At 26.6% G+C, this 25,964-nt stretch overlaps 1 protein-coding gene and 1 long non-coding RNA gene across 45 annotated transcripts in view; one reads left to right on the top strand and one right to left on the bottom strand.

Annotated features, from left to right (window-relative positions):
• LOC126899396 (uncharacterized) overlaps positions 1–25,964 on the top strand; it is a 240,256-nt gene that overhangs the window by 184,981 nt on the left and 29,311 nt on the right. For 3 of the 44 annotated variants that reach the window (XM_050674317.1, XM_050674314.1, XM_050674328.1), the window contains 4 exons: positions 15,538–15,606; positions 16,869–16,931; positions 21,906–21,971; positions 22,412–23,457. The exons of 1 other annotated variant lie outside the window; for it this stretch is intronic. In XM_050674317.1, the coding sequence (XP_050530274.1) occupies positions 15,538–15,606; positions 16,869–16,931; positions 21,906–21,971; positions 22,412–22,506 (293 nt within the window). In that variant the 3' untranslated portion in view covers positions 22,507–23,457. Of the gene's footprint in view, positions 1–6,787; positions 6,854–7,415; positions 7,834–12,337; positions 12,404–15,479; positions 15,607–16,246; positions 16,586–16,868; positions 16,932–21,905; positions 21,972–22,411; positions 23,466–25,964 lie in introns of those variants that run through there. 40 more of the 44 variants (XR_007702574.1, XR_007702576.1, XM_050674323.1 and 37 more) reach the window with 32 other exon arrangements.
• Positions 6,670–7,856, bottom strand: LOC126899441 (uncharacterized). The gene is made up of 3 exons (XR_007702586.1): positions 7,747–7,856; positions 7,496–7,650; positions 6,670–7,083 (listed from the first exon to the last, which is right to left on the bottom strand). It is a non-coding gene; the product is annotated as an uncharacterized LOC126899441 (long non-coding RNA).

Genomic DNA, 25,964 nt, shown 5'->3' with positions numbered 1-25,964 from the left:
ATTTTAACAAATGTATATAAATCTTAAATATAAGATCATATAAGATAATACCTTTATCATATAAGGAACAGCATCTGATAAAACTAATAAGACGTTATTGTATTTTCTATCACCAGGTCTCTTAAGACTCATTGCTTTTTCAAATAGTTAAATGAGTGGCTTTTCTAATTCTTCTAAGTGTAGTAAAAATATACAGCCTGGACAAACTGGTCTAAGATTTCCAACAATAACATTGACTTTAAATCATCCTTCAACATCACATATCTCACCCAAATTTTGATTTATTAGATTTCCCTTTTCATTTTATCCATAGTAGTATTAAAAATGTCGCCAATATAACCTTTTTGTAATCTCGATTCCGTTGAGTTACTATTACCAGTATAATTCTCTAAAAGTATTCTAAATATATTGTTAGAAAGCTTATTTAACGGTATATTAGCAGAAACCATGGCTTGAGATAAATTCATATTAAAATTTGATTTCGCTGAATTTTGATTGATTAATATTCTGTGAATATTTTTCGAAACGCTCGACAATTTTAATGTATTTATCAATTTTTAAATGTTGAGATATATTATATTTTTTTTCAAATTTTATCTTTATCTCATTCATTTTACAATATAAGACATGCCTGTCTGTGGATAAAATTTCAAACTTGAATTCTAAAACATATTTTTTTAAAAGCGCACTAGCTGATACCTTTTCTTTTCCCATTTTATTTTAAATATACAACTAAGATCAACTAATCTCTAGTCAATACAATGTGATCGGTTATCCCTATCGGGATTATCCCTATCAAATTACGGTGATCTCATATTATTTATAAAATACATTATTCATTGATATTGCCGAAATAACAAGAATTAGTTATAGTTTGATTTTCCATAATGCAGCGTTAATACAGTGTTGAAATATTTTTATCACTCCCTAATCTGCGACGACCGACACTGCTAATAAATAACAAAAAATAAAATACGTATGTAATGAAAATATTTTTAGTTTGTTTTTTCGCAAATATCTAATAATAAAAAAATAAAAAAAAAAACAGAATTTTTTTTATGTAATTATTATAAATTATATTGTATAAAATAAACAAAAAAAAAAGAAGAGCTGTAAAAAAACATAACTTGTAATAAAACAACAAAATAAGCAAAAAAAAGCACATTCAAATTTTACGTAAAATATCGTTGTAACATGCCATAAACTTGTATAGCATTCTACTACTTATTATGTTCATCCAAAAATATATCAAATGCTTTAAGTTCCGAGTCCTACATATTATAATGGAGTACTATTTAGCTTAATATGGTAATTTAGGTACAGTCGAATATATTTTATCCCATTAAATAATAGCTTAACACTAATTTTCAAATTTACTTTATCTTCCTTTAGTAATAATAATGGATATAATTAATCAATGATGATAATTTCCGATATTATTTTTAATTTTTACTATTTTTTGACACAGCACTGCGTTTTGCTTTAGACGGCCGCTCAATGGTATCTTTCTTTATGTCAACCGTCCATTTATTAGTAAGACAATCGGTGGTCATCGTGCATTTCCCCGTTATGGACTCCATGACAAGGCCGCTGCTGACTGTATATTTCTGATAATTAGATTTGTTAAAGGTTGCCGTCGGCCTTTTCTCCAGAGAATTTAAAGTAAATTTATCTTATAAATACTAATTAAATAACAATATAAAATTCAATCAAACCATAATCAATATTCAATTGTGGCTGTAATTAAACTATAATAATTGATTGACATAACTTTTACAATTATATAGGCATCGCGTATTTATAATAACATTTCATATAAACAACCTTTTAAATAATATTTATACAAAAAAAAGTAATTATAAACAAATACGATCTGTTACTTTAAGCTTTTTTTTTAAATGTCATACGAACTCCTCCAATAATATATATTGACAATGTGTCCAGTATTAAATATTTATTAATGTGTAGTTGAGATTCTTACCAACAATTAATCCATTATCCAAACCATTAAAATCCGATATTTTTATACACTTAAGTTGTGTTTGAATATTAAACGCGATAAATAAAATAAAATATAATATTCTTTCTTTTTGTTTAAACATGTGTTTTTTTTGTTGAGAACAGTTTTTATACTATCATAAATATAAAAATTTATACGTGTTTAAAACTAATTTTAAACTTAAAAAATATTTTAACTCTTGTATACAAAATAACAGTATAAGAGATTAAAGTAGTGTTAAGTAATTGAATAAAATTTAAGTTATTTCGTCACGTATTTGTCATTATTATATCATGCATAAAATCTTAATTTTTAACAAAATAAAATTTACTTATCTACATGATTAATTCTGTTCAATATTCAGATTTAATTCCTTAGATAACTAGTTATTTTGTGTTTTAAAGAAGAGAACTGTGTTTTGGTGATCATGTAAATTTATAATATGTGACATATATGTACAAATGTTAACATCATATAATATGCTAATATTAAAAGTGATTACATAATATTACAATTTACCTACATGACACATTAAATTCAGTGTTGGCACTTTTATCTATTTATGACTACTTTTTTACTTTTTTAACTGGTCGGGAACAATGGATTATGTACAAAAAATAACTATTTTAAACTAATATTGAAACTAAAAATATCAAAGCATTTAAATAAGTATTTTTAAAATTCAAAATCATTATTTTTATATACTATTTATTGTGTTCTCTTATGTGCAAAAGCTATATTCAAAAATCAGAATTGTATTGAATTATATGTAGAAATAACCATATTAATTATTATCATAATTTAATAGCATTATTCTAAAATTTCTAAAAAATGACATCATTAAAAATAGTTTTAAAGTGCTTTTTATTATTTTATATTATATTACATATCAAATCGGACAGAAATAAAATAGAAAATACTCGTATTGTGAATAATCTTTTCAAATGTATTGGTTGGAAAAATTTAAAACGTGTCAAAAATGTAACTTATTTAAGGAAAAACTATGATCTTCCGAGTATAATTCAACAGCCAATAACACCATTTGATTGTAATATAAAAATACGAATCGCAACTGTTTTTCTAGGTTGCATTTACATAAGTATTTTAATGGACATAATGAGTGCTATCAACTATCAATATTCTGTGACGAAATAATGAGCAATGAATTTAATAAAACACAAGGCTATAATTGCACTTTAAAATTATTAGAAATTATGACAAATTTTACTTTATTTACAAAAAAAATACAAGGAGCCCTGTATGCAATAGACAGTCTGCATAAATACCCTTGGAAATTGAACGATAAGTCTTATATTATTTTGAATTTTATATCTGAAGATTTCCAAAATTTACAAAGCCAACTAGATAAATTAGGTCTATCTCGTGATGATTTGGCATATAATAAATCTATATTATGTATTATATTTTTTGAAATGGAAAATATTAAAATGAAAATACAGTGTAATAACCGACAATTTTGTACATTAGAAAGTGATAATATATTTGTGTTAACAAATAATTTGAACACCGTATATAAAAATATAGACTTGAACGGAGAAAATATAGCAATTTATTATAAAGGCAGTGAAATTATATTAAATGGAATCCAGATGTTTATTTTAGAAAATTTTACCAAACTTGGATTTAAATTTGATTTAAACAACGGAGAAACTTTCATTCCAAATTCATTACTTCATCTTTTTCCAGGTATATTTTTATGTTTCAATATGATATAATTAATGAAATCATTTATTGTTGCTATAAAATAAAGGTTTTGGATTTTAGAATAAACTATTTTGACTGTTTATATATAAATAGAATTGTATTACTAAATAATCACAAACAATAATATTAAAATTAATAAAATTTAACTCTCTTTCCTTAATCTTGCCTTAATATGAATATGTCATAAGTGATATTTTAAAATAATTTTAAAAAATTGAATTATACCTAAAAATGAATTTAGCAATAATCAGTGGATTTAGAGTAGATTTATTAAGAATTTGCTATGAATAATTTTTTTTGTCAATATTTATTAACATGTACATTTTCTATTTAGTCTTGTTTGAGGGAAATATTAATTATTTATTTGATTATACCTAATAATATACTAAAAATTTAAATATATGTATGATATTCCCTATCCTATTTCATTCTACACTAGATATAAAATTATAAAAGTTTTAAAAAAGAAATAAAAATTATGCTCCTTTATTCAATATCAATATTTATACAATTTTACGTTATTACGTACAACGAGGCAAAAATTATTACACAATTCATCCCACATTCATTAGTTCATCTTATTGCAAGTTTATTTTTATGTTTTAATGTGATATCAATAATGAAATAATTTATTTTTGTTATAAAATAAATGTTTTGGATTTTAGAATAAACTGATAACATAATTTACTTTTTTACTATTTAAATAATTAACTATTTAGACAGTTTTAGTGTGTATAGATCGGTAAGCAGTACAAGATTTCTCTTATGAAGACATGAGTTTATTTTAAAAATTTAAATCACTCAACATTTTATTTTTAATATTGCAATATTACCAATAATACAATTTATTTAAAGCTATTAGTAAAATTAAAAATGTATAAAGCCACTAAATTTTCAACACCGTCAATCCCATTGATATTCGAATTAATGAAATTTAAGTTTTTTTCCCTTGTGGAAAGGGGATAATAATACTTCCACGGCCCCTCTGGCAGTCGTAAGAGGCGACTAACGAGGTTGCATCAGGTCGATAGCCGGTGTTAAATTTTTGACAAAAAGTATGAGAAGTCTTGAACAAAACTTAGGCGTATTGTCCCATATCGGATGAACGCAGGGCAACAGGTGAGAGGAAATAAAGTAGTTAAAAACGGAGAATGTCTAAGGAATAAAGTGTTTCATGCCAGCCGGAAAACTTATGTGGTAGCTGTTTCACCAGTCATGTGTACAAGCCTACCCAACCCTTGTAATGTCAACGGTGTAGGGACATCGATCTTCAACTCTAGACTAAACTTGTGTATAAGGATGAAAGATAGATACATAGTAAGAATAAGTACGTGGAATGACAGAACATTAACTAGTAGAGTTAGACAATTATTATTGATGAGGAGAAAAGTTAATATTTGTTGTGTGCAGGAAATTAAGTCGAAAGGGAGAGAATTCAAGGGAAATAGATGAGAGTTACAAATATATTCAGATAAGACCAATACAAATAATGGTATTGTGAATATAATGAATAATAAAATTAAGTAAAGTAGTAGAAATAGTTAGAAAATGTGACAGAATTATAGTCGTAAAATTAATTTTGCATAATTGTCTGATCTTCCTGTGGTTAATAATTATTTTAGAAAGAGAGAAGAACATCATACAACTTAAAGGAGTGGGAGTAATAGATACAGATTGACTATTCTATTTGGAAGAGAGAGTGTAACGCGAGTAGTAAATAATATATGGATGCTACAGTTTTAGTAAAAACAATGAGGCAAGAGAAGGAATCCTTGAGAGAGTGTAACTGCACAACATTGAAATATTTTAATGGAGTTATAGTGTAGTGGGAAGACAGTATATAAAGAGAAAAAGAACACAGAAGGGTAAAATCTAGGATTTGGTGGTAGAAATTGAAAGTGGAAAATAAAAAAGAATTTTTAAAGTCAATAAAAGAGAGGATGGTGTGAAATAATGAGGATGACATAAATGATGTGTGGAATAGATTTGTTAGTTGTGTAAAGAATACTGCAAAAGAGATAGTTGGTGAGAGAATAAGAGTAGAATGTTAAGAAACAAGAATACATGGTGGTGGGATGAGGATGTTCAGGAAATCATAGATAGTATGTAAAAACAATTCAAAGTATAGATTATGATCAAACGATGAGATGACTGGATGCTGTATAAACGATTGTGTAAAAAAATTAAGTTTAAAAGGTATGATGAGTTGTGTGATAAGCTAGGAACAAAGGGAGGTTAAAAAGAAGTCTATACACTTGCAAAAGTAACAGGAAAATGGTATAAAGATAATCAAAATAAATAGTGTATATAATGCGATAATATAAAAGTACTAACGAGTAATGATTATGTGAAACAAGGTGGAAAAATTATTTAGGAAAATTTTTGAATGAGAAGTATCCAAGAGAGACAATAAAAGATATTTCATTGAACGAAGGATTGGTAGATTTTATTAGTGCAAAAAAAGTATGAGAGAAGAACATGGTAAGTAAAATGAGGAGGTCTGTCACAATAAGCGAGAACGTGATAGGTGAGGTGGAAAGTTTTAAGTAATTAGTATCAGTTATGCAAAAGAAATGTGGTGATTATGTTAACACAGGATAAAGTGCGGAAGGGTGAAATGCAGAGAAGCATCTGTTGTTTTATGCGATATAAAAATTTTAATGAGGCAGAATAATAAATTTTATAAGACTGTAGTGAGACCAGCTATAAATCATGGTTCAGAGTGTTGGGCGGTTGACAAAAAATTGTACAGAGAATAAGTATAGCAGAGATAAGGATGGTAACTGTTAATTTAGAATATTAGAAGTTTTAGTAATAATTAGAACTCATTAAATTCAAGAAGCAACACATCAATAGTAAGACTATGCAACAAAATGATAGTGATATCAGTAGTAAGATTGATCTTTGTTTATAACAACGAACATTATTATTAAAAAAACTTCAAATACCAATGAGATTACATTTTTTAATTAAAATTTATGTTTTTTTTAAATTAAAAACAGTAAATAAAGAACAATAAAAATATTTAAATACTGAAATCATTTTCTATGTACATATCTTTAGAAGCAAACAATGAATCAAAATCATCTCCAGCTACGAATCCAGTAGTTCATGATTTTCTTCAAAAAGGTAAATTACTTTTTAATTAACTAAAATATGTGTCTTCAAAATCAGCTGTATAGTTCAGTGGAATTTACCATTTTCCGTAACACATCTTTTGTTGAAATTATTTAAACTTAAATATTCTAAATTTTTTTTCTCACCTTTATGGAGAGATGGCGGCAATGAGCTTTTTGATAAAATTTTTAAACGTTCACGGTGTGCTAAAAATAATTTTCTCATCCTCGCGAATAATTTCCCTAAAATAATGCGGTTGAGCTATTTCATTAAAAAAAAAATTTGAAAATCGTACATCGTTAAGTAGTTTTTTCAGCATTGGCTAATTCGTTATTTATTTTACTTTGTTATAAATAGGTATTTATAAAATTATAAAAATGATATTTCAAATACTAAAAAATTTTTTTTTCAAATACCACTTGGTGTTTCCTTTATAAGTAAAAACTATATTAGGAATCAGAATTTATAGAATAACTTATAAAAAATTTACCAATATAAGCATCTATGATGATTGTTTCAAAGTGTTTGTTATTATTTTGTGTCGTTTTATGTACTGAATCAACAACAAATACAGTAGAAAATACTCGTATTATGAATAATCTTTTTAAATGTGTTGGATGGAAAAATTTAAAATATATCAAAAATGTAACTTACTTATATCGAAATAAAGATCTTTCCAGTATCATTGAAGAGCCAATAACACCAAAAACATGTAATTCAAAAATACGAGCCATGACTGTATTCCTTGGTTGCACATACGCGAATATTTTATTGGACATTGTAACTGCTGTCAACTGTCAACGAATATTCTGTGAACAAATAATGAATAATGAAATTTATAAATTACATGGCTACAATTGCACTGTAAAACTATTAGAAATTATTTCCAACATAATTTTATTTACAAAAAAAATACAAGGAGCACTGTATACTATAGACAAACTGCATACGTATCCATGGATCAATGGTGTAAAGTACAGTATAATTTTAAAGTTAGTATTTGACAAGTTTCAAAATTTACAAGGCAAATTATATGATTTTTTTCCTTCACGCGAATATTTGACATACAATAAAACTATACTACATAAAATAGAAAAGATAATGAAACACATTGAAATAAAAATAGATTTTAACATTGAATTGTATTGTACATTGGAGTGTGGTAATGTGTCTGTGTTAACGAACAAATTGAACGTAATATATAACAATGTAAAATTTAACGGAGAAAATATAGAATTGTATAATTTTGGCAGTGAAACTATATTAAGTGAAATAGAGATTATAATTACAAATTTTTTTACCAAACTAGGCTTCGAATTTAATTTAGAAACTGGTGAAACATTCATTCCAGATTCATTAGATTATCTTTTTGGAGGTATATTTTATATATTTCAATATGATATAATTAATAGCAATTAATTTTCGTAACTTTTTAACTATTTAACTTATTAACTATTTTGACCGTTTCCGTGTATATAGATTGCGTAAGACTATTAGATTTCTTTTATGAAGATAGGATTTTATTTAAAAAATATAAATATTATTAACTTAAAATTTATTTTTAATATTGCACTATTTACAATAATATAATTTAAATAAATTTAAGGTTATTACTTAAATTAAAATTTTGTGACGCCATTGAATTTTCAATACAATCACTTACATGAATATTTAAATTAATTAAATACAATTTTTATTTATTCTTCGTTGAGATAAATAATTAATTCTTTGAATGTACTTAATAATTTACTAAAGATTTAAACAAATGTATGATTTCATCAATCTTATTTCATTTTAAACTCGATAAAAGTATGTCATAAAGTATTCTATTGAAAAATATATAAAATTATATTTTCTTATTAAATCTCAATTTATATTCAATTTTATACAGTGAGGCCATAATTATTTTAAAAAAAATGCTATGATCTTATACAATGTTTTAATGTAATAAAAAGAATTAAATGTGAGTGGATGAAATGAGATAAAAGGATAGTTGATGTATGCGTAAATGATGCGGAGATCGTGTCAAGTGGAAGTTTAGGATATGTAACGAACCCAAGTATTTAGGATAAAGGCGAATAAAAATAAGAAGATTTAGAAAAATTGACTGAATCCGAAATTTCTCCAGCTACGATTCTAGTTTTTTATAATTTTCTTAAAAACTATTTACGCCGATGACAGTGATATCAGTAGTGTTATAAACAAAATTTATATTTACTCTTTCATCATTTCCTAATAAAATAATTTTAGCCTCTCGTGTGTAGATTGTCGTGCTTTTTTTTAAAAAAAATTATATTCCAATAAATTATCATAAGATAAAATGTCCACTATAGTAAAGTCTATCAAAAATATATGGCTTTTGAACCTTACCTCTAAAATAGTTTTACCTATCACATCAATGTGATCAGTTAGCTGTAGTTCATGTAACATTATTATATTGATAAATAATATGATCATGGGGTAAAATACACTTATTTATAATGCTTGTACTCGCTTCTGTATCAACGACGAAATTAATATCTTTTTTTATTTACTTTGCCCATTATCAGTGGAAAATCGTAAATTTTAATCGAATTCAAGGATTGAGTCACAGTTGAATTCACAATCACAATAATACTAGTATTTTTCGTTCATTATTGTTTCAAGCTTATTTTAAAAATTATTTTTAACTTTTTAGTTAGATGTACTTCAAAAGTGTGTTTTTTTAGTTTTTTTTAACTATATTTATTTTTCACTTTTTAGTTTCATGTTATGATAGTAGTTACTATCAATATCATGGTTATAATGGTTAACGGGAAATCAGGGTTCGATTCCGGAGAGGGAGTCTAAGATACGGTTACCACATCCAAGGAAAGCAGCAGACGCGTAAATTACCCACTCCCGGAACATGGAAGTAGTGACGAAAAATGACGATACGGGAATCATCCCTCGTAATCGAAATGAATACACTCTATATCTCTTAATGAGAATATAGCATGTTCATAAATAAATTTTAATAGTAATTAGAATATATATACATGTATAGCGATATAAGTACGTAAACGTATCATGCACTAGGTATAGCCTTGTTTTGTGGTCGAGGGGAACGTTATACCTAAGGTATAAACGGCGGGATCGGTGGTAAGAATATATAAATATATATACGTAAGGCGCATTACACGCGGGCGGTATTGGTCAGTAAAAATAAAAATTGTTTATTTACAGGGTGTAACTCTTTCGAACCATAGTAATGTATGGCCCAGTATCCTGGTAAAGTGTAAAATAGGACCTCGTTTTTTTTTTCCAAAATTGGAGGAATTTTGGTATAACCCCCCCCCCTGAATTTCTCTAAAATTAAAAATAAATCATACCACAATATTTCCCGCAAAATTCTCATACAAATTGAATAGTCACTCAATTTTTTGTAACTTTTGCGCCTCCCCTGAACTTTGGGTTCAAAGTTGGAAAAAAATTTCACATTAGTATGAATCATCAATTTGTATTGAAATTTTACTGGGAGTCCTATGATGTAGTTTATTTTTAGTTTAAACGATTGAATAACAAGAAAGACCGAAAAACCCACAAATAATGTGATATTTTTTTAATTTCACGAGTTTATTTCGTCTTTTATTATTTATTCAAACCGATTATAATTTTTATCATTTAAACTGTTATAAAATTATAAATTTTTTTCTTTTTAGGTCGGGAAAATAACACAATCATAATATTGAAATGAATATTTTAAACTTTATTACAATTGGATAATTAGAAATAATTATTTTAATGTAATCGGCACACTACACCCAGAGAAAAACCTCGATCTATATAATAAATTTGTAACGAGGTGTAATATATAGAAGTAATAAACACTTTTAAGATTTAATAACAACTATACTATATTACAACGAACTAACAAATAACAGCGAGAGACGAAGCGCGTGTAAGACAGAATGCGTAAGTGATTGACTGATCGACTGATTGACTGGAGCGACGATCTTGCCCTTAAATAGTCAGAGGAATCTTCTAGAGGCGGCGTCGGAACTCTCTAGACATTCGACCGCCACACGCTTATGTAGAGCGACGAATCTTCTAGAGGCGGCGGCGGCCGGACATTCTAGAATATTCGACCGCCACAAATTCATTGTTCAATTTGATAAATATATCATTACTATTGAAACTATGATATATTTATCAATATGATAATTTTTTTTCCTGTCTTGAACAATAATTATTTATAAGAATAATTATTTTGTTCGTATTAATAAAACATTATCATAAACCCTTGATAAAATTTCTCTATCAAAATTGATTGAGGTTTTTCTTTGGGTGTACTCTTTCCCGAAATTAATCAATAATGAGAATAGGGTACATCACTGAGCTTGTTAATGTTTATTTAAATGTTCAAAAAATACTGTTCACTATTGAATAGTCACTAATTAAGTTGCACATAATATTAGATAACTTTTAAAATATAGCTTCTTTTTTTAAGCAATAAAAATGCATAAATATCACATTATTTGTGGGTTTTTTCGGGTTTTCTTATTATTTAATCGTTTAAACTAAAAATAAACTACATCACAGGACTCCCAGTAAAATTTCAATACAAATTGATGATTCACACTAATGTGAAATTTTTTTCCAACTTTGAACCTAAAGTTCAGGGGTGGGCGCAAAAGTTACAAAAAATTGAGTGACCACTCAATTTGTATGAGAACTTTGCGGGAAATATTGTGGTATGATTTATTTTTAATTTTAGAGAAATTCGAGGGGCTATTCCAAAATTCCTCCATTTTTGGAAAAAAATAAAAAATAAAATGAGGTCCTATTTTACACTTTACCAGGATACTCGCCCATATATAACTATGGTTCGAAAGATTTACACCCTGTATATATCATTGATGTCATGCACGCGTGTATGAGTACGAAATCCAAAAATAAATTTATACAGGATTAGTGTTTCTGTCGTGTGGTGAGCAGGGTGGGGTGAATGCGTTACGACGTCTAGTCTCAAGGTCATAGACGACGGGTACGCGAGAATAATAACACGTGCCGTGTGGAAAGTTACAAACACACATCACACATACAAGTGAAACTAATATAAGCGTGTTAATAAATAGGATTAAAGTAATACTATTGAAAACTATGTCAATAACGGCCACTCAAACACAACTGCCCTTTGTTAGTTCGACGTCAATAGCTCTGGGCTACAGACGAGCAGAATTGTCACATCAGCATCTTCCCCTTATGCTAATTATTATGTATTATAAATTAGGCAAATGAAAATAAAACCTGTATAATATAAGTGGTAAGAACATAGTAATAAATGTTCTTACAGTAGTAAAATTGCTCATTGTTAATAACAAATATAAATTAAAATAAGTCTACCCACTTTCTCCAAAAAATATTTCCGAATTCCAATCATTTTTTAGTTCAAAATATATATTGTTTATCATTAGATAACAATAAATAAGAAACTATGTAATCACTGAAATGTGTTTTTTAATTACTTTTATTTAGAAGCAGTCAATGAATCCGAAACGTCTCCAGCTACGAATCCAGCTTGTTATGATTTTCTTCAAAAAGGTAATTTACTTGTAATAATTGTACGATTTTACCAATTTGATTTTATTTTACACTCGATAAAAAGTATATTATAAAGAATAGTTTTAGAGAAAAAATGAAAATTTTATTAAATCTCAATTTAAACACAATTTTACGTTATTTTGTACAGCAGGGCTAAAAATATTTAAAAAAAATATTGTATTCTTACATAATGATTTCAAATGTATGTGATCGAAAAAATTTCAAACCTTATAGTTATTAAATAAAATTATAACTATACATAATTTTCCTAAATAAAAAAAACAGTATCTGTCAGATATCTCTGACAATGATTAAATAATAAATAAAATAATAGAAAATCACTATCATAAAAAACGCTTTGATGCAAATCTGTAGATAATTATTAATTTTAAAAAATTGATGGATTATTCAAAAAACAAATATACTCTTATTTCTATATTTATATCCTGTTTAGTAGTTCTTAGATTTAAAAGTTATAATTTATTAATAAATATTTATTATAGCAATTAAATTGAGTATGAAATGATATTTAATAATTTAGTATTGTAATTTTGTTGGAGAAATTATAAAAATTTATTATGTATATATAATTTTTATAGCAAAAATGTATAAAAATTAAAAGGCTTTATGCATTACTTTTCAAAAAAAAATTGTTTGTTATTTATTAATTAATTTATTGGCCTACAAAGAATTTTCCTCAGAGATCAAAATATACTTTTAGCTTTGAATTTCCCTCGTTCCCTGTAAATGGGGGAAACCTCCAAAAAAATTACAAATTAAAAAATCGCTAATTTTCGAAATTTTTTCAATTTTTTTACTAAAAACTGCTATAACTTTTTAAAAATGAACATATCAATATATTTTTTTTTTATAGATGCTTAATGTCTTTACCTATCATTTGGTACATTTTTTTATAAATTTAACCCTTTACCAACCCACAGGGGGGGATTCAAAATGACAACTTTTTCAACTTAATTTTTTAATGTGTTCCGGAAATACTGATACTTTTATATATAAGGGTATTACACTGATTTTTATAAATATTATATCAATCTAATTGACATAGTATAAAAAGTTAAACATATTTAAATTTTTTTGTTTCTTTGAAGTCGAGAAAAATAACTTTAAAATGTGAACTAGCTAAATTTCCATTTTTATTAAGTGACGAATATGACGTATGGTTTCTGTGACGGTAACACTTGAGTATTTTACGACTGTGGTACTGAACTTTTTCTTAATTCTTTTTGAGTTAGAAAAAAATGTTTAACTCATTTAATTTTTATCGCATTTAGATTCAATAACTTCAAGAAACATCAAGGATCCCGTTACTGTATTCTTCTCTCGTGAGAAGAAATTCGTATTAATATTATTTTACTATGTGGTTTTTTTTTTGTAGCTATCGTTTATTTTCTCAGCTCTCACTTGACCTACTTTTTTGGCAATTTTTTTTTTTTAATTAAACACTATCTACAGATTTGCATCGAAGCGTTTTTAATAATAGTGATTATAATCACTGTCAGATATCATCTATACTGGACCCAACTATGCCACGACCCTAATGTGCCTCCACCCCACTGTACTGGGTATTTTTAATATTGTAGTATATTTAAAGAGTTCAATTTTGATATAAGTGAAAAATTGTCAAACATTTCAGAAAATGTTCAAAAATTGTTTAAACCTATTTTTGCGTCTATTTCAAATCTGCAATTAAAGTTTCACATATTGACTGAATAATAACAAATTCCTTCTAACAAATATTTATGTTTATTTAATATGTTATGTATGATTAATCATTAAATATATTTTAATTTAAAAACTACGTAACAAGCAGAATGTATTATGTGCAGTATATCATTATGAATAATTACTTAAAAACCAAGAGTTGCGTAGAAATGCTTACTAAGACTTTATTTAAATAATTTATTACAATAAAACGTTTTTATCGAAATTTTGAGGTTTTCTTATAAATTTACTGTTAATAGTAATTATATAAGTGTATGATCACCTATCATTTTCTTTAACTTTGAGGTGGAAAAGTAATCAAAATAAGTTTAAATTTATATTTGATGTAAGTTAAATTTATGAAACTTTTATAAAAATTGGTGGACTCATTACAATGGCTAAACCTTGTTTTTTTAATTTATTTAATTATGAAAAATTTATTTTATATTTATACTATGTAATATATGCTTTAATTTGACATATGTGTAAAGGACGCAGTAATTCCGGAACATTTTCAAAATTTAAAGTAGAAAAAATTTACTTTTGTGAAAAAGTTGCTATTTTTAATCCTCTCTTGTGGGCAAATAATAGATCAAATAAAAAAAAAAATTATATCAAATAAAAGAAAAATACGTAAGGTTTTTATATATTATATTTTTATATATTTTCGTTCATTCTTCAAAAAGCTATGGCAGTTTTAAGTACCAAAATAACATTGATTTTTACACGAAAATTATATTTTTTGTTCAATTTGGACGGTAATTTGCACATAGAAGTTAGGTCATCGGAGAAATTTTTGTTTAATTTATAGTACATGGCATAAGCTTTAATTTGATATATGTTTAAAGGACGCCGTATTTCCGGAACTTTTTTAAAAGTTTAATTGTAAAATTTGAGTTTTGTAAAAAAGTTGATATTTTAATTCCCCTCTGTGAGCAGGTAAGTGTCAAATTTTCAAAAAAATAATATCAAATGAAAGGGAAATTACTTGAGGTTTTAGTACAAAAAAAAGTTATTTTAATTTGTTCATTTTTTAATAAGTTATGGCAATTTTTAAAAAAAAGGTCAAAATTTAACGATTTCTAAAATCATAATTTTTTAGGGATTTTCACCATTTACGGAGAACGAGGGGAAAATTTTTAGTTATTGAGGGTAATGTCTTCAACTAGAAACAATTTGTGATCTTTTAACGTATCGTTTAGAAATAGCTTTTTAGCTTTATCCAGATAAAGCTAAAATAAGTAGTGACAGACAAAAATAAAAAAATATAATAAGGAAAACGGAGATTTAGGGGAATAATTAATGCAATTACTCTTTGCTTGTTATGTTTAAAATATATATTTTGTAAAATTAGATAACAGCAAATAAAAAAAAGTAATCACTTAAATGTTTTTCTAATAACTTTTATTTAGAAGAAGCAGTCAATAAATCTGAAACCTCTCTAGCAATGAATCCAGCTTACTATGATTTTCTTCAAAAAGGTAATATACTTGTTGTAATAAATGTATGATGTTCCCAATTTGATTTAACTTTACTCTCGATATAATAGTATATCATAAAGAATAGTTTAGAGAACAAATGAACATTTTACTTTTTTATTAAATCTTAATTTATACACAACTTTATGTTATTTTGTACAACGAGGCAAAAATGTATAGTAACTACTTTTCATAAATAAAAAAAGCAAAATCAAATATAAGGAGATTAATTTATTCAATTACTCTTTGCTTGTTATATTAATTCAAATAATTAGACATTTTTTTTTAACAATTCTCTCATTGATAGTTTTCAAGAACTAAAAATGCGAAAAATTTTTGCCTTTTAATATATGTAACTCTCTAAATTCAAGTAGCAATATTTAGATTGTAATACTATTAAAATGAATGACAGTTATTATAAGTAAAATTAATCATTATAAATAACAAAATAATTATCGATTTATTAAATTTACTTAGTATACTTTGTATTGTTGATAATCACTTGATTTTTCTTTGTGCTTACTTTATCTATGTACTCATAAAATTTAATTTTAAACCTTATATATTTTTGATGAAATTATTAGTCTCCTATCTTGATATATTTAATAAATACTCTGAAATTAATATATGTTGTTTTCGTAAGCAAATGTAACGTAGACATGGCGAATCACTTCTGGCATATACTTCGATAGGAAAACAAAGTGTAAAATGGGCTAATCGCTATGAACATGCTGATAATGTCTGAGAATAACTGACTGCGTCTCAACGTAACTGGCCGAGAGAGAGCATTCTGAACACCATTATAATAACATCTGAGCCAAAATACTCATTATTTTGGAATTTTTATTTTAAGTTTGATAGTATATTCAAAGGCAAGAAATGATCACTGATGTTACCATTATTTCTTTATTATTTGTAATTTATTACATTTTCGTCAACAATAATCTATATTTCATAATGTTCTAACGTTTATTCTATAAAATCTTACACATGATTTATTACCTTAAGTCTATTACTATTACATATTATTTATTATTTCCTATGTCTTTCACATATAATTATGTTTTTTTTACAAAATCATAATGATATATTCTTAAACATTTAAAAAATATAGTTATATAATAGCTTATTGTTATATTGGTATACATGTGATGATTTGTGATTAATTAAATTCTTAAATTGTATTTAGTAACAATAGTGATATATTATGTATATCACAACATTATTTTGTCACTAATATATTTTTTAATAACTTATTTTACTAGAAACAAACAATGATTCCAACACCCCACCAGGTACAGCACCAACTTATGATTTTCTTCAAAAAGGTAAATTACTAGTTGGTAATTTGAAATACTAATCCTCGAAACCAATTGTATGGTCCAGTGTCATAACAATTGCCAAAATCATTTATTTTTTTTAAATTATTTGAATTTAATATCTAATTTATACAAAATTTTATCTTATTTTGTACAGCGAGGCAAAAATTATTTTAAAAAAGTGTGTGCGTGTTACGATTACGCGCGGATGAAATGAAGCTTCATTCCGTTATTCAACTGATAGAATATTAGGTTTATATTGGGATAAAATTAAAAAGAATGCACGTAAAAATTTGATTTTCAATTGAAATTAATTAATGGTAAATTGTTAGGCATAGTTATATATATAAAACCATTGTATGTCACCATTGTGGGAATCTTATTTTTATTTAATGAGGCTCGGCATATATTGCACAAATAAATATTTTTCCTTAGAATATTTGGTATGATAGTATTCAAGATATTTTAATGCAATGGAGATGCAAGACTTAACTCGTTAAAAAACCACAAACTATCAGACATAGAACAAGCATGACAATATAGATTATTGCTGAATTTTATTTAAAATCTCTATAGCAGGCATGACCAACGTGCGGCCCGCGACACTGTTCTATGCGACCCATAGTTTAGTTTAGAATTTGAATAAAACAGTAGAAAAATTTAATAAATGCTTTATTTCAAATATGTCAGAAAAAAATTCAAATACAAAGTTAAAATCAGTGTGAAACTTGAGGTTGTTTTTGTAGCGCCAACTTCTTGATGTCAGGTTCAAATTTTGTAGTGGCAGCCCTTAGTAAGTAATGAAAATGATCATCTGTAAGGCGAGATCTTTCTTTGCTTTTGATACATTTCATCCTTGAAAATGTTTGTTCACACAGATATGTCGATCCAAACATTGAAAAAACACGTTGAGCCAGTTTTTTTAATTCAGGAAAATTTTCGTCGTCAAGATTTTTGTAAAAGTTTGGTAAATTCTTTCGATTTTCTTCGTACAAGTCCTTCTGTAAAGTATTAGTTTTCAGTTCTATTATTTCCATTTGAAAATTTTCCTGAACTACAGCTTCATCCATCTGAAAAGGATTTTCAATCAATCGAAACAACATACTTTGTTCTTTAAGTTTTTTAAACCGTGTATGAAAATCCGTTTTTAATTTTTCCAACAAGTCTACAAATTTTACTGTTGAAAAATTTAAAAAATTCTTTTCTTGTATTTTTTTACAGCAATTAAAGTGTATAAAATTTTTATTTTCAATTTGTCTACTAAATAGATTTAGTTTCAGCTCAAAAGCGGACACGTCATTTAAGAGTTCAAATATGAATTTGCCCTGTGTCTGTAGTTTTAAATTTAAATCATTGCAGTGACTAGATATGTCGGTCAAAAAGGCTAAGTCCCAAAGCCACAATGAATCAGAAAGTTGAACGAATATTTTTCCTTTCTCCGTCATAAAAATCTCTATCTCAGCAAGAAGATTAAAAAAGCGTGATAATACTTGGGCTCGGCTTAACCAACGTATCTGGTTGTGGTAAAGAACATCGGAAAATTCACTACCGACTTCTTCCAAAAATGCTTGGAATTGCCGATGATTCAAGCCACGGGAACGAATAAAGTTCACAATGTCTCTAACAACATTCATGACGTGGTCCATTTCGAGTACTTTGCAACATAACGCCTGCTGATGAATAATGCAATGAACAGGCAATGGCTGTTCTAAATTTTGAGTGGCCATTTGATGCAAAATTTTTGTGACTAATCCATTTTTTGAACCAATCATGCTTGGTGCACCATCTGTTGTTAGTCCGCAAAGATTTTTCCAATTTAAATTCAACTTTGTTATGCACTGCAAAACTTCTTCAAAAAGGTCATCTGCAGATGTGCGGTCTTTCATGCTCTGTAAAGATGCAAGCTCTTCAGTTATTGTAAATTCTCGATCTATTCCCCGCACAAAAATGAGTAATTGCGCTGTATCACGATTGTCCGTGCTTTCGTCCAAAGCCAAGGAAAAAAAAGAAAACTGTTCTGCTTTTGTTTGCAACTGATCTTGTAAATTTTTACCAATGTCTTCTATGCGACGAGTAATGGTGGGCCGAGATAGACTTATTTCTTTGAATGCAGAGCATTTCTCAGGAGCGATTTCTTCAATAGCTGCGATGATGCACTTTTTAATAAACTCGCCACTATTAAGCGCTTGTTGATCTTTCGCAATAAGATTTGCAATCTTATAACTTGCTGTAACGATATCGTCCTTTCCTTTTACTTGTCGCGAAAACATACTTTTGACAGCGCTTGTCTCGTCCGCGAATTTTTTTTTTAATAACTCCAATTTAGATTCGCGAGCCTTATCTTTAATACTTTCATATTTTGATTTGTGTTTGGTTTCATAATGCCTCTGAATATTAAATTCCTTATAAACAGCCACAGATTCACGACAAATAAGACAAGTTGGTTTCTCGTTGAATTGAATGAAAAAGTATTTATACATCCAAATGTCCTGAAAATGACGATTTTCTTCGGAAATTTTACGTATTTTTTTTTTTGTTTCAGACATTTTTATTAGGGTATTTATCACAGAGCTAAAAAAAATTATTTTTAAATAATAAATATTCGTTAATAATGATCAATTTTTATTTATAATGAAAAAAATTTTATTACCAATAATTCAATGCACTTAAATATCACTTTCACTGGAATATAGTCGCTTTAACATCATAAGCAGGAAACTAACTGACTCAAGTGTGCAAAGGACGCATCAATTAATAGTAGGCAATTGTTTGTGTTTATATTTATTTATAGTGTCAATGTTTTCTATCACCTTTAATCCCGCTCGTTTATGACCATATTTGGTAATGTTTACAATCTAAGTAGGTTTTTGATAATGTTTACAATAAAGATAGATTTTAGATAGATAACACATTTAATAATGTTTATAATATGGGTAGATTTAAATTAGATTATTAAAAATTTTTCAAAATGTGAATTTTCATAGATATGCGGCCCGTCTAAGTTTTGCTGAAATGACAAATGGCCCGCAAACTTAAAAAGGTTGGTCATGCCTGCTCTATAGGCTTGTTAAAATTTATGAAAATTATATCATTATCAGAGAATAATTCATTTTCACTGCAACTGTTATCATTGTTTGCATGTATTTGATGCTCATCCAAATTACATATAGTACTAGGTGATAACGTCAATATAGCATTTGGATTGTTTGCACTATTTCTTCACATTTCCCTGTATGATATTGTCGTGTACGTACAGTATCAGATACAGAAAGATGAACATCAGCTTGAACGACTATTTGATTACTTTGACTCGGTTCTTTTGTACCAGATGCTTCGTCAGCACTGTTGCCCACTAAATCTGCAGTTTTGAATTTTTGTTTCAGTAACCTGAACTTGTCATCATTGTCCATATTTATTGTCCTCGGAGTTACACAGCCTATTACAGAATACGAAATTACAGAGCCTGACAAATAATAATATTTTTATGCATAATCCAAATTATTTTTTGAAATTAAATTATTTAAAATAATTTTAATAAAATTACTTTATTATTCGATAATATAGTGCTAAATTATAATATAAAATATACGATACAGCTGACCGTGGTCGACTATTATGCCGACCGTTACCGATCGTAACGCTCGATAATCTGTTTTTAACATGCTTATATTAGTTTCACCTGTATATATGTTTGTTTGTTACTCTCCATGTGCCACGTGTTATTATTCTCGCGTATCTCGTCGTCTATTGCCTTGAGACTAGACTGTCGTAACGCATTCACCACTCACCGATAACACTATTCTTCTATAGTTTTATTTTTGGTTTTCGTACCCGTTCATGCTTGCGTGTCAACAGAGACGGAACTACATTGATGACACGCATATATATAAATATATAAACAAATTTTTATTGTGACATGGCACGCCACTCGTGCCACCTTTATTAGCAGTCGCCCTACTATGAGTTTTTGTGTATGACTGACCAAAACCGCGTGCCATAAACCACAGTGCAAAGTCCAGCAAGTGCTGCACAGCCGACGACGACCCGCCGCAAATGATACGTTGAGTCTTCTTCCCGTTATTAAAGTAACAACGTCGATAATGTACGCCACCGTCTCCAGACGTACCGCACGACCGAATTCGACGAACCGATCCACACCTGCGCACCGTCGCCATTAATGCTGCTTACTTTCATCGCCCAAAGATCAAACATCGAAAGTACCGTGATATTATGCGAAGATTATTATTATTATTATTAACCTTATTTGGATGTGGTAGTCGTTTCTAAGACTCCCTCTCCTGAATCGAACCCTGATTCCCCGTTACTTGTTACAACCATGACATTGATAGTAACTACCATCATAAATTCGATAAAGCAGGAAAATGTTCGATGGAACAGTACTTGAAATTTGATAAATAGATGATCGAATTCATAACAATTATAGTCATACTATAATATTTTAACCAAAAAATATACATACCCTAGGTAATTATGTAAAAATATATAGTTTAAAAAATTAAAAAAACACGCTTTCATAGCATATGAAACTAAAAAGTAAAAAATAAATATAGTTTAAAAAAACTAAATAAAAACACGGTTTTAAAGCACATCGAACTAAAAAGTTAAAAATAATTTTTAATTCAATGTGCTTTAAAAGCGTATTTTTTTTATTTTTTTTTAACGCTTAATAATCTGTTTTTTTTTCGGACATTTTATAAATAAGTTTCACTTCAAAAATGCTGTAAACTTACACAATGTTTTTAAATGTATGTTATCAAAAAAACTTAAAACTTTAAATTTATTAAATAAAATTAATATTATACACACTTTTCCTTAATAAAAAAAGCAAAACTGAGATTTAGGAGATTAATTTATGAAATTACTCTTTGATTGTTATGTTTAAAATATATATTTTGTATTATTAGATAATAGCAAACAAAAAAAAGTAATCACTTAAATGTATTTCTAATATCTTTTATTTAGAAGCAGTCAATGAACTCGAAACCTCTCAAGCAACGAATCCGGTTTTTTATGATTTTCTTCAAAAAGGTAAATTACTTGTAGATAAATTTTAAATTTGGGTTTTAGAAATGGAAAATTGAAATTGTTAAAATTCGATTTGATAGATAAAGCTACAAAATTATATTCCAATAGTATAACACGGGTTATGATATGGTTAAAAATATTATATTATAATATTGTATGACTGTTTTGAATGTTAACTAATATAATAAGAAGTAAAAATTTTGTTATCAAAATTTTAATTTGTATACAAATATAATATAACACAAATTAATTAAAATTTTTATTAGATGAATATCTTAAGACACCAATTTAATCCATAATATTTGGCTAGTTTTAACAATCTTAACTCATAGAAAATAAATATAGTTGTACATAATTTACATAAATTAGTCTAAAATACAATGTTTCAAATTTTTACTTCTTAAATAAATTTTTCCTCTTAAATAATTATTTTATATTATCAGATTTAATAGGTGATACCATAATGAATGAAGAAACTGACATTGAAAAAGGAGAACTTACTAAAAAATATCCACAACATTTTATAAAATTTTTATAAGTTATATTTTTTATTATTATTTAGGCACATTATTTATTAAGGTAAAATAGGATTTTAATTGAATCTAAATATAATTAGAAGGATGCGAGATTATATGTATTTATCAATTTTGATGATTCATTCTAAATTACTTATTACTAAATTATTTATCTATTTACTTGTATTTCGATGCAATTTGAATATACCACTAACCAGTATAAAACTTTTATTAATTGACTTTAGAACTTAGTAATATGATGCTTTCATGGTTATAACATTGGACTGATTAAGGGTGTTTATCCCACTCAAATAAAAAATATATCAATGTTACAATATTTTCCTACGAAAAAGTTTCACAAACTTAAACTGTTCCAAATGGCTTGGACAAAATGTTTAATGCAAATAATTCTGCACCCTATCATTAGGTACATAATAATATTACATGTGAGCATACTTATTCTAGAGCATATTTATATGATATACCGCAACTTATTTGGCAATTTCTCAATTTTTAAAAAACACTGTTAAAAATTCTTTTTTGAAACTGAACTTTTTCGATATACTAGTATTCTTATTTAAAAATGTGTTAAATCCAAATTAGTTGCTACATGTACGATACTTTGGCTCAACTTATTATAATTAATGGTGTTTTCTCAATTCAAAATGATTACCTAATTTCGCTACATTACATTTTTAAAGGAAATTTTATTATAACACATAAGTATAGCCTATTTCAAATTATATTCTTGACAATATTAATTCAATGATATTAAAATGTCAATTATGTATAATTACCAAATCAGTAGTCACAATAATGTTCGATACAAAACATTATAGATTAAAGTTTTCTATTATTATGCTTAAAATTATTAATTTCTATTAAAAATGTCATAATATTCCTATCATAGAGAATAAGAAATCTAAATATTAGATTATGAATCATTTTTACTCTAATAAAATTGTTATTATATTATAAAATCAAATGTTATTTATATAATATCAATTCCCACCAATTAATGTAATTAAAATATCTTTAATTTTTTTTGTGCTTAATTTAATATTGCAAATTAATTATCAGTTATTTTATTTTAATCTAAAATAAAGTTAGACTTTCTATTTTTTATTTTTATTTCTATATTTATTTTATCAAATTTTGATATTGTTGATAACTGCTTCATTTTACACATTATTGAAATTTAGTCGTGAACTTACACAACTATNATATTGAATTTTAGTTGTGAACTTATACAACTCTAACTCGTGAAATTTTCTACAAATATAATTAGATTTTAATAATTTAATTATTTTAGTATATTAGGATAATTTTTTAGTGACACCTTTTTTTATGATAACCCGCACAGTGGTCTGAAAGTGAATTTTAGGCAATCGTAAGTCGCATTTTAAAATGTACTCGCAATATTAAAATAATTATGAAAACTCAATTCTAGTATATTGCTCAGACAAAATATAAAATTTCAAGGACATATGTTAATCTGGTCGTTATTTATATCCGTTTGAAGTATAATAACAAATGGTTATATTACGGTTAACATAAAAAAAGTCTTTCGATGTCAACTTTTTTAACGAGTTAAATTTTTTTTTATTTATAGTTTAATTTTAAAATTATATTAAATTTACAATTAGCTTTCTTTTATTTCGATTTCTGATATTGAATTGTTTAAATTATTTATTTCATCTTCGATGTTCGTTTCGGTACTGACAAATAAATTTTGCACATCGATAGAAAATTTATTTATAATCTTTTTTGAAAATAATTTCATTGATGATATGTATGTATCACTTGATACTAATAGCATATGTATCAAATATTTATTGTTATATACCTCTAACTTTTTCTAGTATGGTGAAGTATTTATTATAATCTGTGATTCTGGCTTCTTGGGCTTCTTCCGAAAGTTTCCCTAAAAATATATTCAAATAAATTATTACACCGTTTAATTGTTATATAGAATAGTAATTAGAATAGAAACCGGAAGTATTGCGAATCGTATTACGTTAGCTCCATGAATTAACATTTTGTGGACACTACCAGGTACATAATACCACGGGTATAAATCAATAAAAATTTTAGCTGTCTTCATAGCATAAATATTAAAAGCATCTACAATAATTTTTCTCCATTGGAAATTACTATAAGTATATATCCGAATCGTTGTACTAAATTTATATCTATTCCTGTTGTGTGAGGTGTTCTTTCTGGATTTTTCAAAAATCACTTTGCAATATTTCCATCGTTTAAATTGCCTTTTCCTAATATATTGAATTAGTATATTCAGTAAACATAATAATTATTACTTACAGCTTAAGAGGACGTTATACAGCTAATTTTAGAACGTAAAAACATGTCTTCTTAAAATGCATTTTACACACTAAGTACTGCACTTAGAGCAATAACATCCATTATAAAAAAGAGATTACTTTTGTCGTACGAGTTCGTACAAATCACGATATGTTATCCGTTTTTCAGTTATGTAATCGTCTTAAAATAAACATATTTAGTATTTTAGTGAATATTTATGGTTAGTCTTAAAATTAATGTTTAGTTTTTATATTTCATACTTCTATAAACATGTTAAATTTCATAAATTTATTAATACTGTAGTAGAAAATCAAGAAATTATAATTCGATAAAAATATTTTGATAGAATACTGTTTAACATATAAAAATATTTATGATTTGTTAAACTTTTATTAATCAATTTTCATTTTTAATTACTTATTATAATATTGTAAGGCAATTTGTTTTTACTTACTTTCATATTGGTTATCCATGGTTAAAATGTTGTGAAATTTTAAATCTCGTTAAATGAGAAATGTATTTGAATAATNGTTCGATCCATAGTTTGTTTTTTTTTTTTATTTGAATGTAGTATAGTGATAAGCGCGTTTATCCGGTGCGTACCGGTTTTTTTTCGTTTTTGTAATAAATAGTCGAACGATGTCTCGTCAACGAAAAGGACGGCACGACGTGCACGGCAAACATTTGTATATAAAGTAAAGTAATAAACTAAGTTAAAGGTTTAAGTTTATATCGTTTTTTATTAATTAGATAATTAAAAGTAATTTCGAACGGTTTTATACAGTCCACTTTAAAAACGTAACACATGGTTAAAATGTTGTGAAATTTTATATCTNCATGGTTAAAATGTTGTGAAATTTTATATCTCGTTAAATGACAAATGTATTTGAATAATAAAATTTATAATAAGAAATATAAAATTTGGGAGTTCACATAAAAAATAAATGGACTTTGCTAACATTTCAAAATTAAATTATAGCTTAAACATAAAATTCTCAATAAAACATACAAGAATCAAACTAGTTGTATTATTTATAAAGTAGTATTACAGTATCTACGTAATAGGACATGTCTATCGATTGTTAAAGCCCAAACTATCTTATAAAAATCATGAATGTTGTCAAACAACTAAAAATGATTTGAACTTTGACAACAGGAT

Source organism: Daktulosphaira vitifoliae, unplaced genomic scaffold (assembly GCF_025091365.1).
Source record: "Daktulosphaira vitifoliae isolate Bord-2020 unplaced genomic scaffold, ASM2509136v1 Scaffold_2, whole genome shotgun sequence".
NCBI classification, from domain to species: domain Eukaryota; kingdom Metazoa; phylum Arthropoda; class Insecta; order Hemiptera; family Phylloxeridae; genus Daktulosphaira; species Daktulosphaira vitifoliae.
Note: the sequence above shows the minus strand (reverse complement) of the source record. Positions and strands in the feature narration are given on the sequence as shown.